The following is a 16046-nucleotide window of genomic DNA, read 5'->3' on the forward strand; positions in this document are numbered from 1 at the left end:
GAATATGTGCATTTAACCTATGACAACATGCTTGATTATTAGACATATGGTAATGAAGGAAAATAAAATAGGGGAAAGAGCGAATATACTCCTGCCACTTACCATCATAAAAATATATATTTTGAGAAAGGACTATTTTGTAGCAAAAATAAGTTTTATATGCCATTGAGCAGTCTACATCCACTCAGGGATTTGGATGTACTGATCAAAACACAAGATATTTTTCATGGAACCTTCACTGATTCCAAATTTTTCTCACCTCTCTTATACACTTCTCTTCACCATGGAAACCATGGCAGTACTTACAGTATCTTTTAGATTCATGATGTGAACAACTTCAGACCTGAACTGTAACTACCAGTCAGGAAATTATCATTAGTGGGGTAAATGGACAGTGAAAGTACTAGGGGAAATTAAGAAATACTTCATATTTTCTTTTAGCATAGGTCTACTGAGGAAGGTCTCCTGCTGGCAGAAAAGTGATAAATGATGAATTTCCTTTTTGGTTGAACCACTTGCACTTTTAGTCCTCCTTCTGGAAAAGAATTTGACAGAATTCTTTTCAAAGGATTCAAAGAACTACCAGGAGAAAATATCTGCCAACTAGTTTATGCACATAATTAAACAATTATTTTTAAATGTACACAGATTTAGAAAATCTGGCTAAAGAAGCCTACTACTACCTAACTAATGCCAAATTTAGAAATGTATGTAAAAAAAAATTCATATTTAGAAAGCACACAAAAAGGGTTAATCCATAATAACCCAGAACAGAAATTGATCTGTATAGTATTGGTTAAATACTTCAATATAAAGGACATCAGCATTGTAGGCAATTCTATGAAGGTTAGATGTTAGTAGTTTTAAGCAGAAACTGCAGTTAATTCCCAATTCAATGAAAGATTTTTAATAATAAGCAAACTGACAGCTCTTCATTAAAAATTTGAACAAAGTGCAGTTTCCCTCCCACCAAATATCATCTCCTGGTCATACAGAAAAAGCCCAAACTAAATTACCTAATTTTAAATAGCCATAGTTCTGCAAGATATTCAGCTCCATCAGTGCTTTCAAAATACAGTATTAATTACAGATAATATACAAAATAGGAAATTTACACAAAATGTGTTTGTCTCCAAATTGAAAGCTGTGTTGAAGGTACATAAAATAAAGGAAGCATATAAACTATCCCCTGATTTAAGCTGCATATTGATCTTCTCCATACATTATAAAAGATAACAAATTGTATTTACCCTCCATTACCCAGTTTGTGGTAAATTATGCCAGGGGAGCACTGCAGAGACAACTAAGCTGTCTCCATGCAGTATCAGCTGAAGTCCAGCAGCGAGTAATATTTCAGAACTAATTCATCTGAATGCCTGAAACAGACACTCCAGAGTTTCTGGTACAAGAAGAGCTAATTAACATGGCTAAGGTATAGATGCATGGTGTCACTATTTTGGGACCCACGGTAAACCCACACACTGGAGCTGTGCAGCACTCAACACAGCAGCTACTCTTGGAACCAGAAGCTGTGCACAGCAGAGTGGGAGGAAGCCAAGCTGACTTTATGAGGATCCAGGTCAGGTAGAGAAGCAGAATTATCTGGGCTTTTCCTCAGTCTACTTTTATTTAGAAAGTGGAGAGCTGACAGAGGTAGCAGAGAAAATAATATATTTCTTATTGCATCTATACCTTATGTGATTGTTGAACTCATTTGTGTTTTGGGGCTAAAATACAAATCTTTCTTGGATGTTAACAGCCATTCAATATAAAAGAATAAATGGTATGCATTAGAAGGAAAGGAGCAAGCAATGTATATGAAGTCTGTTTTGTCCTGTCACAAGATGCCAGCTCCCTTGGGTGTGCTGACTAAATAAACTGGAACTGCTAGCAGCTCTGAATTAGAAATACTCAAAGTCCACCATGCCCTTTCATTTTGGCTCAGCGCAGCAGTTTCTTCTGCAAAGCCAGGAAGAGCAGCAAAAAGCCAAGATACATTATCCATATTTATGTTTTCCAGCATTGGTCTTTCTCCAGATATAAAAGCGCTCCATGCAAATTTTTATGTCCAGAATAAACTGCAATGTCTCCAGCACTTTCAGAAACAGAACGTTACTGCTCTGCAAGGTCAACGCAGCAGTAAGTTCAGTTTTTAATTACAGCAAGGCACCCAGCAGGATTTTCAGACGAGCCTCCACCTCTAACTCATACTGACTCTTTGGTGAGTCTTTATTCCTATTAGGTGCCTAAACAGGTTTTAAAAAAGAGTTTATCCACCAGTTGTATGAAGTTAAAAATGAGAAAAAAAAATTAAGACAGGTATTTCTGAGTGAACAGTATCTTCAAAAATATTACAGCATGAGAAATATTGTTCTGTTGATTTGAGGGTTTTCTCATCTGACTTTTTTATTCCACAATTCCCAGGAACACCTTTTTCTTTAATTAGAATTGGCACAGGAGATTTCAGAGGAAATAGCTTTACTTTAAGAAAACTGGAAGAAGATGGTTGAAAACTAAGTTTAAAATAGAAAGCTAGTTCCAATTTTTAATGAGGAAATACAATTGATAGTGCTGTTCAGTAATTCAAGTTACCCAATGCTTTTTAAACACATTAAAGGAAATTGCTCATGTTGGTGTTCTTCATTTCAGAGTAATCTTTAAACTGAATATACACGAGAGAACGTACAATAAAAAGTACTTCTGTTTCATATGAGAATACATTTTATGCATTGTATGGCCAGTTCTGATCCCAGAGAGAGCAATAAAAGCAGTGTGTGATCAGCGGAAGAGTAGCTAGGCATAAGGTAATAAAGCACATCTCAACAGACAGCTAACCATCTAGTACATGATTTTGAGAATAGTTCTGCTCTATTGGGATGCAATTCTGAGGTACACAACCAAATACAAAAAACAGTAAGGATCTCTGCAACAATCCACTTGGCAGCTAATCTAAGCATTCCTAAAAATATTTTAGCAACCAGCTATCAAGTATGACCATAGTGTTACACCAGAAAACATGTTTGGACATCAATAATCACAAAATCGCACAGATAGATATTATAAAACTGTAAATGTGATATATTTCTCAGGTTTATGGGAATTGTGTATGTATTTTCCTCTTACTTCATTCACAACTGAATGCTTTTAATAGTTCACTGCTGGGAGGGGTGGGAATCAATGTGTTTAACTGTTAATAACCCACCATTTACTTATGTTTTAAATTTTGTCTCAAAATATCACATAATCTAATCACATTGTACAAAGCCACGCAATCTGTGTCCTAACCCCATTATTCAATTAAATTGACTGTGCACCCCAGCCAATGAGACTCTCCTAGCAGTGAGATTACTGGAGTTCCTCTGCCAAAAAAGCTGCAGGATAGTGAGGACTTTGCCAGGAACCGATCTGTTTGAGCAGTAGGTGACAAGTACCTGGTGAAGCTATTATATCTGAGCCACAGAGGGCCATTTCTTCTATGGATAAGTGTCCAACACCCAATGCCTCTACTTGACCTGAATGCTAGGTTGTGATTTTCATCTCAGAGACGTATTTGAAAGAGCTGTATTTGCAGTCCTTGCATTAAAAAATAAATTGTAATAGGAGTTTCAGTACTACAGCCAAATAGCTACCTAAACATAAAAAAATTTAATGTGCATATCTTCTAGAATCAGAAATAAAACTAAATACAAATCACAGAGAAAGAAGATATACAAACCTGTCCATCTGAATCAAAGGCTAAGCAGGCAACTCCATGTGTATGTGCATCCTTAAGAACAGACACAGTCTGTACACGGTAGGAATCCCAGATGCAAACGTAAGGATCCTTCCCAACCTGCCCTGTAGCTACTAAAGTTTTATCCGGGTGAACTGCAAGGCTGAAATAGAAAACAGTTGAAGTTATAATACACTTTCTGAATCAGTAAAATAGTATAAAATGTAAAAATTCAATTAAAAAATAACAATTTTTTTTTTAGTTCTCAAAAACTTCAGCTTTTTACTGGAATGATCATATCAACTGTCTTCAAAACTCAGTCTATCCCATTATTTACTTCAAATGTTTTACTGAGATCAACATGGCTAGTGCAGAACACAATTGATCATGTAATAATATTTTAACTTGAAAATTTAAGGAAAATATAACCAGAGAGTTTTTTGATACTTTTGATTGATAAGCTGAATGCATACAAAGGCTTTTAGCTTAGTTTGTCCTAGCTTTATAAAGTCAGTGGATTATTTTCTACAATTTGCTCCTCTTTTACACATCAGCTCAAATATTCTGAAATATGCACCAGTGGCTGAATAACGGGTATTTTTCACTAGGAAAAATACATGCAAGAAATCCTCTCATCTTTACATGCTTAAAGATAATAATCTCAAAAGAGACAGAGAAATAAATTGCTTCTCCTGTATTTGAAGAACAATGACATACGTATTTTAAGATCTACTTTTAGTTATTGCTGCCTGAAGTGAGGTAAAATTTACTGTACCTTTATTAGTTTACCTCATTTTCTCTAATAGCCAATTAGAAAGACTACTTTGCACAAAAACTGTCACATCAAGCAGTATTTCTACTACTTAAACGCAAGAAAGGTGCCAATGTGTCAAAAACTGTTTCCTGGTTTTCAGTGATTAACTCCAGTAACATTCAGAAGACTTGCTTTGACCAACTCTTTCTTATAGATTTATTAAAAATATTAAACACAACTTTTTTATTTTCTGTAGTATTTGTACAGAGATATGTTAGTGCAAGCTGCGTTCTAATGCAGGCTCTATTAGCAGAATCAAACCATATTTCTGTTCACAATCCTTCAGATAGGAAAATCTCCACCAGGCAGCCCACAGTATCTTTCCCTCTCACCCCTGCCTAAGTGTGAACACTAATATTTACTTCCCTTTTGTTGTGTTAGGAGCACTTCTCTTAGATGCCAAACTTTTTCTGGAACCAAGCGGTAGCATCATTTAAAAAAAATAAATTTGTATTTTCCTCATCACACATAACAGATTTTCATTGTAACACAAAAGACAAAAGGCTACCACTTAGCAAACTTCATCCCACATTAACAAGAGGAATGCAGGCTATCAGCAGTGACACAGTACCAGAAGCTGCCCTTTCCAGTTGTTCTGAGCTTTTGTCAAGCTATTCTTCAACCTTTGAGGTATTGTCTTTGACAAAACCCAGAGAATATAGTTTGAAAATCTAGCTTGGGGATGTTAATAATAAAAACCCCTCCCTAAAGTAATATGTATACAAAGACAGTTTTACACTGTTATCCAGAAAACAAATCTGAACAACGTCTGAGTATGTGAGCTACAGATGGAATAAGGAAAAATATCCTGTTAATAAATTGATATTCAACAGATGGCTTAGAGAAGATGAATATTTCTTCTATCCCAGGAGTAGATAATACTAATTATTAAGAGGAATTCATCAAAAAAACTTAAGGAAGTTGTACAAAGACATGAAATCAACTTTTTCATGTTAAGGAACAATTCACGCAAAAGGAACAATTTTAGCACAACACCCAGTAAAACTCTTTCATCTGCTCCGGCAATTCTTCATGTCTCCTTTCCTTCATAGACTTGGATTCTGCATTATATTGTGTCAACTAGCTCACCTCAATTCTAAATCTATAAGGGGAATAAAGGATGACTGCACCATTCTTCAGCTGTAATGCCTACAATTAAGTTAGAATACTTTTCTTCAGTGATAAAAACCAGATGGAAAATATTAATTAGGCTAATCCATCTCACTGCTAGAACAGAACTGTAGGTTAATTACATCTACCGCCATTTCGTACAGTTTGGTTTTCACATACTAGGACTTCCTATTTTAAATTTTCTATTTCCATTCCTGGATATAATCAGGTTAAGAACAAGAACACATTTCCTACAACATAAATATGTCTGTACTGAACGTATCTATTATTTGTTTTATCCTTCTTGATGCATGAAGTCCATTAGTGGGGGAACTAAAATTAGGAACTAATAGTAATTTTTGGCACCTAAATCAGTAGTCTGATTTTTCAGAACCGCTAAGGACATTCATCTCCTGCTAACAGCCTTTGCAATGCACTACAACTGCCTACGTTCAGTCTGGCTGTTAGATAACCAACTGTTTATTTCTGGCAGACAGAACAGTGAGTTACAGAGTAAGGAAATGGAGTCCGATTTCAAGAACAAATCTTGGTGACTGTTTGATACCTGTATACATGATTTACATGTTTGTTATGAATTAAAATACAAAAATCATTTGCGCAACTATACAATACATCTGCAGTATGGGTCACTTTCTGCCTTCAGCTTGTAAGATTTCCTGCTGGCACAAGTTCTGTGCCCTTCCTTGCCTTTTAAAATGAGTATAAACTTCATTGCTGGTGCTTTGAACTGTTTGGTGCATTTCTTCAACCTTTCTAAGCAAACACCATATCCTGTACTTAAAGCACTTACAATGACACCACATCACTATCTATGCCACTGAAAAATACTGAAATACTATGGTAATCAGTGCAATATGAAAATATGATTAGACTAGATCAGGCATTCAAACAACTGCAATTCATGGTACAGAAAAAAATTATTAGGGAATTAGTTCCTATTCCTCCCAACACGAAGAACATCTAGAAACACAAAAGTCTGTATTATGCAATCAGATAATTTTCTGCAAGCCACAGGCAACAGGTCTGCAGATACCTGTCTTCGATGCATCAGTGCACGTCAGAGCTGTTCAACTAAAGCGAATGGCTGGACCACTGAAGACTTAACATCTCTGAGCAAGTCGTTAATTTATTCACTCCCACACTTCCTACCACACAACTTCACCTCCCTAAGCCTTCCTTTCTTCCCCTCTACACTGCCCTGGTGAGGCCCCATCTGGAGTACTGTGTCCAGTTCTGGGCTACCCAGTTCAAGAAAGATGAGGAACTACTGGAGAGAGTTCAGCGGAGGGCTACAAGGATAATGAAGGGACTGGAGCATCTCTCCTATGAGGAGAGGCTGAGGGAGCTGGGCTTGTTCAGCCTGAAGAAGAGAAGGCTGAGAGGGGACCTAATATATGCTTATAAATATCTGAAGGGTGGGTGTCAGGAGGATGGGGCCAGACTCTTTTCAGTGGTGCCCAGCGACAGGACAAGGGGCAACGGGCACAAACTGAGGCATAGGAAGTTCCATCTGAACATGAGGAAGAACTTCTTCCCTCTGAGGGTGACGGAGCACTGGAAAAGGCTGCCCAGGGAGGTTGTGGAGTCTCCTTCTCTGGAGATATTCAAGACCTGCCTGGACAAGGTCCTGTGCAGCCTGCTGTAGGTGACCCTGCTTCGGCAGGAGGATTGGACTAGATGACCCACAGAGGTCCCTTCCAATCCCTACCATTCTGTGATTCTGTGAAGCCTGTACTCCCTTGCTCTGCTCATCCACTAGAGTTTGCACACTCTTATCAGTGGATGTACGTCTGCAGACTTATTCTCGGTATTGAGAATACATAACAGTTCCAGTACCTAATAACAATAATAAAAAGTGGGAAAAATAAAATCAAGACTTACGTATCTTAAAATCATGAGCATTTATCTTAAATGTAATTCACATAATTCCCGTCCTTTTCCCATAAGTGCCTGATACAAATTACACTAGCAAAGGCTTTACTATCAATGAGCAGTGAGAGGAGGGTTGCCTCGTGAGGAAAGATAAGCAGGGAACCAAGGGCAGCCGTGGCAGCACATGCAGTGCCCTCACTGACCCACAAGCTCTAAGCATGTGGGCAGATGAAATTTCACAAGAAAATTTCTCAGTGCTTTACGGGTTTGTGGGAAAAGGAAGCGGACGCTTTCTTGCTAAAGAGTTGGGATGGAAATGGAAAGGACAACACAGCAGCAATTGCTGCTGGTACTGCTTGCTGGCAGTGGCAGTCACTTCTCCACATGACTTGGCCTTCTCTCTGTGGAAACCATAGCAGGAGCAGATGCACATGTAGAGTAAGAGGCAGAGATCAACTGCTTTGGAAGTACATGTTCCCTTCCTTCCAGGGAAAGCAAAGAAAGCAAGGGGATTCCTGGCAGTCTGCTCTTCTGAGCAGCTGAATGTTGTTGTGTACGCATAAAGCTAACTGTGAATTCCAAAAGCACTCTGATGTGTTTGCAAAAAATATCTGTAATAAAAGTGCCTCGATAGGCACTTCTTTTAAGCAAACAATCCATTTAAGATGAACCAATAAACTTGAGAGAATATTTTAACATTACCCCTTATTCATATAAAGGTCTGTTAGGAAGAAGAGATTTCAGGGAACATTTCCTTTTCCTTCCCTTCCAAGATCAACAGTTCTGAATCTACATCCAAGGCTGGAACCCTGTTAATGTAGGATAATTAAAGATGCCAGTCATGTGTTCCGGCAGGGTCTGATGAAATGCTTTATAAAAGTCATTAGTGGATCCATCTGGTCTGGGGGCCTTGCCAGATGGTAAACTCTTACCACCTCTGCAATTTCTGTTGCAATAATATCCTGTTCCACAATTTTCTCTTTCTTTATTAACCACATTAGAATTTCAAGGGACTGAAAGTATTTGTTTCTTGTCTATAGTGTATTTTTTTGTTTTTCTGTAGCAGGTTCCATACACATCTATACATATAGTACAGATCTCAAGTTTAATTGAATTGTAATTTCTGGATTTAGATTGTTCTCAAACTGTGGATAAAACAATTTTTTGTTCATAAAGCACAAAGTCAACAAACCAGAGAATTATAGATGCTAGAAAGAATGGATGACTGGGAAGAACAACCTAGGAATGAGGGAGTTGATGATGGTTGAGCAAGAGAAGTTTCAAGGAGAGAAGAGATGGCTCAGGGCAGGTTTAATGACAGCCTTCCAGAACATCAAAAGCAGTTACAGAGAAGGTGGATATACTTTTTTCAGAAGGATGCATGGTGAGAGGACAAAAGGCAAGAGACATAAGTTGCTTCATGGCAAATTCTGTCTGGATACAAAAAAAACATTCTTCACCATAAGAAGGATGAAAGATTGAGACAGGTTGACTAGAGAAGTGGTAGAATCCCCCTCGTCGGAAATGATTCAAAACTTACTTGGCTTGACAGGACCCTGGATAACCTAACCTAAGGCCGTGCTCTCAAGAGAAAGTTGGACTGGATGATCTCCGGAGGGCCCTTCCAAACTAGACTTTTCTGTGATTCCAAATACTGAAATACATCAAGAAACTCTAAAGTAATCAAAGTAAAAATGCATTTTGGCTCACAGTGGTTTACTTGCATTAGATAATTGCTCCTTGATGCTCCAACAAGAAAGCAGCTCCTGTTATCTTTAATACATACATGCAGAATTGATAGATTCATTGATATCTTAAAATTGATGCATCAGATAAAAGATAGAAGTTTAAAACTCACTGTTCTGGGTCTTCTAAATACATCACTGCACTATCCTATTTATCAGGTAGTCACAACACTTTTTTACTGCAGCAGCCAAAGGCTGAACAATTGCTTTTATAGTTTCAAGTGTATATAATTTTCCAAGGTATGCTTTCTATTAATGAATGCCATATTAAATGGAATCTTTTTATAACCATCCTATTATCTATTCTTTGATTAACATGAATCAAGCAAATACACGCTTCATGCAAACTAAAACTAGTTTCCAGAACATCCCACCTGACAAACAAGAATTGCTTTTTGAAAGAGGAAGTAAATACCTACAGTTCTGAATTAAGTCAATCCAGACTGTGATTGAAAATCACTGTGTTAGATGGACTTGTCACCCATCTCTTGACAATGCAATTCACTCTCAGTACTAGGGCTGGTTTGCACTTTAAAGCAGCATGCAAATTTGATGCTATTCTAAATTACTATAGATAGTTAGATACTGATAAATTATTTTCTACTTCAAATCCATCCTGTTTTAAATTTGGAATAACTTTTATGTTTAAACAAACCTTTACAGAATTATGCAGTTCTATGTAACACAGTGCTATACAATGACAGTGAAGACTTGGGGAGAAATGCGAGGTAAATTTAAAATCAAATCCCATAGCAATACAGATGCTGTCTGTATATGATTAATTATCTTCAGAAACAATCAAAAGAATTTATACTTCCTTGCTCAAAATCTGTTACAAACCTTACAATTTAGCAGAACAGAGAACATAGTGGGTCTTTCCTCAGAATATAGGTGAAACTTGTTGTGAAGTACTCAGGGCACTGACTGTGCTATGCTTGAATGACGGACAGATAAATAACACAGCTGCATTTTTTTCTTAAGACTTTTTCTCTGGAGCAAAAAATATCTCTGAAGAAAAAACATTTCCAAGAAGCTCCAAGCCTGCCCTGAAATAGGCCATTATGTGCCAGTAGGTATTTTCTTCTTGGTTGCCTCCTTCTGCTCCGCACTGTTAGCTCTCAGCGCAGAAAGAAATGACACTTTCAAGCTCCTGACAGGCCAGCAGGCATGTCTGAGGACCAGGGAGCTTTTCAGCTATATTTCACTGCTCACACAGTGCTAAGGACGGAGCTGTCTTCACATGTCAGCGAAGAAAGCAAGCACTCTTTCAGTAATCCTCATTTCACAGAACAAAATTAGTTTCTTTCCTCAGTTGTGGGGTCAAAAGGGAAGGCTATAAATCACTGTACAGACAGACCAATATTATCAGCAAAATAAGGCAAGATGCGGCCTGATTCTCGTTTCTGAATACAACCAAAACTATCCAAGCCTAATTAAAAAGAGCAATGGAATAAAGACCAGCAGTTAAGTGGAAGAAAATGTGGGGACCCGCAGGAGCAAGGAAAAACCAGGAAGAAAAGGGGACTTAGAAAAAAGGAAGGGGAAAAAGGAAAAACCAAATCCACCTGCACAAACCCTGTCAGATTATGTTGTAAAAATGGACAGGAATTTTAGCAAGAAAACTGCACGATTTCGACTAACTTATTCTGCATATAATCTCCTCCCAGATTGCTTCTGAAACACAAACACCACAACTATCATTGAGGAGGTTTAACCTCTTGATAATTAAGGAGATTGCTACTCATGCCAATACCCAGCTCCCAGATTTTTGCTCTTCCAGTGCAAGCCTATGACCCCTACAAGCAGCAAAGAGCTGGCAGGCAGATCCCACAGCAGGATAATCAATTTTGTCTGGCACACACCGTAGTGCAGACAATGAAGGCTACAGGTGTGCACTGCAGGCATATGAAACAAGTCTCTCTAGGAGAACAGAGACAACAGAGATCTGGTAGCTCTGATACACTCTGTGTGTGTGCATATATATGAATGTATAATACAATTTATGCACACACTCATATAATTGAATTACTTTTTACACACGTGAACATACAGCTGTAACACTACTTTTAAATATACCAAATCCCGTCACCCACTTCTTGCAAACAATTCAAGTACAGAACATATTTGCCCTGAAAAAATAAGACTATAAATGTTGACGGGAACACCACTGGGTAAGGGCAATGACAAAATTTTAATTTATTGACTTGATTTTCATACGGTAACATCTTGCTTATTCATACCACAGAACAGCACTTGTGTATAGAAATATGTTTTTAAGACTATCTGGAAAGTAAGGCAATTTTTAGGTGTAAGTTCTTACTAACCTTTCCACTGCTGGTTTTCCCCTTCCATATTCCCTACATAGGAAGAAGAGGTTCTAGCATTTATTCATCATTCTGCACTGGCTTCCTACCTAGAACAAGTCATTGCAGGCTAACCTCCTCAGCAGCAGTCTCTGAATTTGGTAGCCTGCCTCAGACAGCTACCATCTGCTTGTCAGAGGAAGTAAACACCTACAGTTCTGAATGAAGTCAATGTAGACTGATTGCAAAATCACTGTGTTAGGCTTGGCACTCATAACTGGTCTTGGCCACAAACTGAGTCTAAGTTTAATCATTTATGAAGTGGATGTGCAGCTCAGCCGGGATTAATAAAGGTCTTTGAAGCACACACATTAATAGCTGTTGTTATGCTACAGTAAAGTGCCCTGGGAATGCAAGGGACATTTTGACAAGGATTTTATTTCTGACAATTTTCCAGAATTCATGGCGGGAGTAGAATGGTGGCAGAAGCATGCAAAGTTATACCCATCCCTGCCACTCTAAAATTACTCCTCTTTGTCCTTGGGAAATTACTGCTGACCTGCTCCCTGTACCAGTGTTTGTTATTCAAGTGTATGAAGTTATTCCACCATATTTCAATAAAGTTTGTTTGGCTACTTGGTGCTTACTAGAAGTCTTGACAGATCAGATCCATGAGGCTGTGTAATCTACCTAGCAGAACATGGGATTTGCACTGAGGAACTACAGAGGGGTCACAGAGTCAGGCTTGATTTAAAGGATAGATTGCTTTTGATCAAGTAATTAAAATTTCCCCAATGATAAAAGGGGAAAACAGCACGAGGAAAAAACCTCTTAAAATGTAATATTTTGAAAAAAAATGTTCTGCACTTTAATAAAGGCTAGCTCTGATTTACATTCATATGCGTCTGTACACAGAGAAAAATTTGGCAGATTTAATCAAAGAGAACGGTACTGCAGCACAGTTGTACAGCGCTGTGGTTCCTCATCACACGTGGCTGCAGTAACACAAAGGTCACACAGTTCTTTATTGATGTATTTCCCTCATGCATATTTATTTCATATTGATCTCATGGATATTTTGCAACTGTGAGCTTCTGGCAGTGAAAAGAAGTCTTAGGAGATCTTATCCAAAGTCCATTTAACAACACTAAAAGGTAAGTATAAACAACTGTTGATGTCCTCATGAACTGTGTTTTTTGAGCCACAAGTGATCAAGAAAAAATATGCAGTATTTCTTATTAGCTGCACTACACCAAACAGACCCTACTGTGTAATTCTGAACTTAAACTACCATATACCAGTTTTCCCCTTCAGCTTTCAGATGCATACACGTTCATCTGAGTTCAATTATTTGCCTTCATGATGATGATTGTAGCATGCTCCGATATCTGAAAATAACCCCAAAAATGACACAAATATGACATTTCCAGAATTTTTCATACGTAGCATGGTATAACTATTTTTTTCAAGAAAGACCTGAAGATATACTGGAAGGAGAGGGTCTTGGCTGATGCTGAGAAAGTACGAAGATGCTGCTAAAAAACCATCAGCTCGATGAAGTTGAGTTCATGTGTGGGGTTTAGCCAAAACAGCTATAGTACTTTTTCTGGTCTGAAATAACACTTTGCGGGTTTTTTTTTGTGCAGAAACAGAGCAGGAAGCTACCAAAGCTATAAATTAGAAAGGAGACGGAATGGGCTTTTCATACAGCTGAAGAATTTCTGGATAACCTCTTGCTGCTTGGCCTCATTCTTTGTCTTGCTTGAAAAATATATATGTATGTAAGTCTGAAAATCATAGTAACCACTAAAAAATGAGAGGTAACGGGTCTGTAAAGACTTTGGCCAAAAGACATGTAAATAAATACCCTGGACAGATACACATAGCACCTCTTAATTTACACATTGTGATTTGACAAAATCAGTAAGATAGAGCTGAATCAATCAGTTGTAAAGAAAAACATACTAGGATTAGACACTAAAAGCAGAGGGTCAGGAAAGAGCGACATTTAGTTCAGCATTATATTTGCCCCCTACTCTATTCTATTCTGTTTATGATGGTTAAATGGACAAGTAAAATGTTTTGAAATAAACTGCATAGTAAAACATCAAGTAGACACTTGGTCTATGATGTCGAGAGAAAACCAGCAACATAGAGGTTATCAGGTTAAATCAATGATTTTCAATACATGGAAAACTGATTATGCACTGCTGTAAATTTAGTATTGCTCAACAGAAACTAGAAAAACTTTCATGTTATTGCGGTATAAAGAATTCTAAGGCCAGTGTGAACACTCTGATTGAAAATACAATTTATACATCAGATAAAATCTGCAAGTTAAGAAATCACGGCCACTGTCACATGCTGCAGCCTCCTGTGTTCACCCTGTTTCAGTCTGACTGTTGAAATATCAAAGTGCAGTCAAAATAGATGACACCAACGGCGCACTGCTGCTAGTAATCAAACTGTTTATTTTTCTGATTTCGCCACACCCCAGGGCTGACAACAACTAAAGATGGACTGAATGTAGCTTTGCCTTTTCTCCTAAATGCAGAGATGTGATCATAGTTCAGGCAAAGATTAAGCCAACAGCGCTAAAACTGGTGGTCACGATGAACAGCAAATATCTGTGCACTAATTAATTGCCCACAGCATGATGATGTCAATCAAGTTGTACCAGTGTTGCTGCAGATGGGTCCTATGCTTCACAGCATAGCTAAAAGTATTCTTTCCCGAGGCTGATTCAGTAATTAACTGCTCTGGGATTTCCTGGATCTACTCTATGTTTTGTATAGCTAACAGTCACCAGTGAATATAGCTACGGCTATGCAGATTGCTCAAGACAAAATTCAGGTCAACACATTTGCAGAAACACCTGAGGAAAAGGAGAGAGGAAATGGGAAGAAAATCTTGGAAACAGGACTGTCAATAGATATAGCTAACAAAAACATGAATCAAGAGGAAGCTACAAAATTAATAAAATATAGAAGACGTGATAAGAATAACCATAAAGCTCAGAGACAACAGTCAAGTAGAAACAGGAAATTTTGTAGTAGAACAAGGAAAAAAACCCCAGCCACTGTCTTTTCCAGATCACTCCCACTTTTATTTTTAGTTTAAGAGATTTCATCTCATCCTGTTGAAAATCCCTGGGTATACTGACATCTAGGACAAGTTGTATGATCTGACAAAACTCATAGGCTCTTGTTAAAAATTTCTTATTGGGATAATAACATTGTTTGCCTTCAACTGATTAGCAGGAATAAGGATTTTAAGCCTAGCAAAACTGCTCTTTCTTCAAGTGCGATGAATGCATGGTGTCACAGCTGCATCCTACTGGGGCATTCTTCTAATGATAATCCTGTCATATAACATTTTGAGTTTAAGCACTTTAATGGAAAGAAGTAGGGAAGAGCAAGAGCTTGATTCAATAATATATCAAAGGAATGCATGCTGAGCTGCATTTGATCGGTCACAAGCAGATGATGAATCTCTTTTTTTTTTTTTTACGCTGATAGCCTACAGATGTCTACAGAAATGATAACTGCGGTAATACTAAATGTGGCTGGAAAAAAACATTAATTTTTACATGCCCTAGACTACGAGGAGTTTTCAGTGTGTCGCGTTAATTTGGCAGAAAATAAACCCTCTTGCTTTCTAACGCTCTTCACCGGAGTGAGAGGCGAGGTGCGGCTAGGTTTAAATGCTGAGTGATGTCCAATTTGCCACTACCAGTCCAGTCGCGTTTAATATGTACATTAAACTACCACGATTCTGGATACACTAATAGCGGTCTGCACCTTCAGTCCAGTCGTGCTCATGAACTAGCACGGCTGCATTTGGTCGCGTTCAGTGAGAAACTGTGACAACTGGCTACTTAAACAGTGCAGTTTTACTTGTGCAACAGGTATAGAGGTTTTTTGAATTGCTGGTGATAGTGACTGTCTGCAAGAAAGCACGTGCAAATATAAAACGTGTGAAAAGATTATAAATAATACAGCCTGGCTATAAACATCAGGGAGTAACTATTCCCAAGAAAAGCGCTTAGTTTAAGTCTCACCCCAGGCGTCCCAAGGCGGGGAGAAGCAAGGCTCAGCCCGTCGGCCAAGCCCGGCTGTCGGGAGGCAGTCTGAGGTGGAGTTTCCCTTGACTTGCTCATGGTGTTATCTTCTTTTCTTCCGAAGATGATCTTCTCCGAAAATCTACGGTGTTATCTTCTTCTCTGAAAATCCCCCATTTCCCTGGCTATTTTTATATCTTTTCTATCTTTAAGGTGGAGTTTGAGTGACTGTAGTCATACATACTTTTTATCATGATTGGTGTAAAATTCTCTCGCTTCACGTTTTAAGGTATAGTTTACGAAAAATCAAGGGTGCAGACTCGAAGAGGGGTGGTCGCACCTCAGAGGCAGGTAGCCTTCGGGATGGAGGTGTGTTTTCGTATTAAAATGATATTAAAATGAGCAAAGT

General features: G+C 38.1%; 1 protein-coding gene across 4 annotated transcripts in view; it reads right to left on the reverse strand.

Moving 5' to 3' along the window:
• Positions 1–16046, reverse strand: part of EML6 (EMAP like 6) — a 135976-nt gene that overhangs the window by 84025 nt on the left and 35905 nt on the right. For all 4 annotated transcript variants that reach the window (XM_009931317.2, XM_075413620.1, XM_075413619.1 and 1 more), the window contains one exon: positions 3716–3875. In XM_009931317.2, coding sequence (XP_009929619.2) covers positions 3716–3875 — 160 coding nt within the window. The remainder of the gene's footprint in view (positions 1–3715; positions 3876–16046) is intronic.

Source organism: Opisthocomus hoazin, chromosome 2 (genome assembly GCF_030867145.1).
Source record: "Opisthocomus hoazin isolate bOpiHoa1 chromosome 2, bOpiHoa1.hap1, whole genome shotgun sequence".
NCBI lineage: Eukaryota > Metazoa > Chordata > Aves > Opisthocomiformes > Opisthocomidae > Opisthocomus > Opisthocomus hoazin.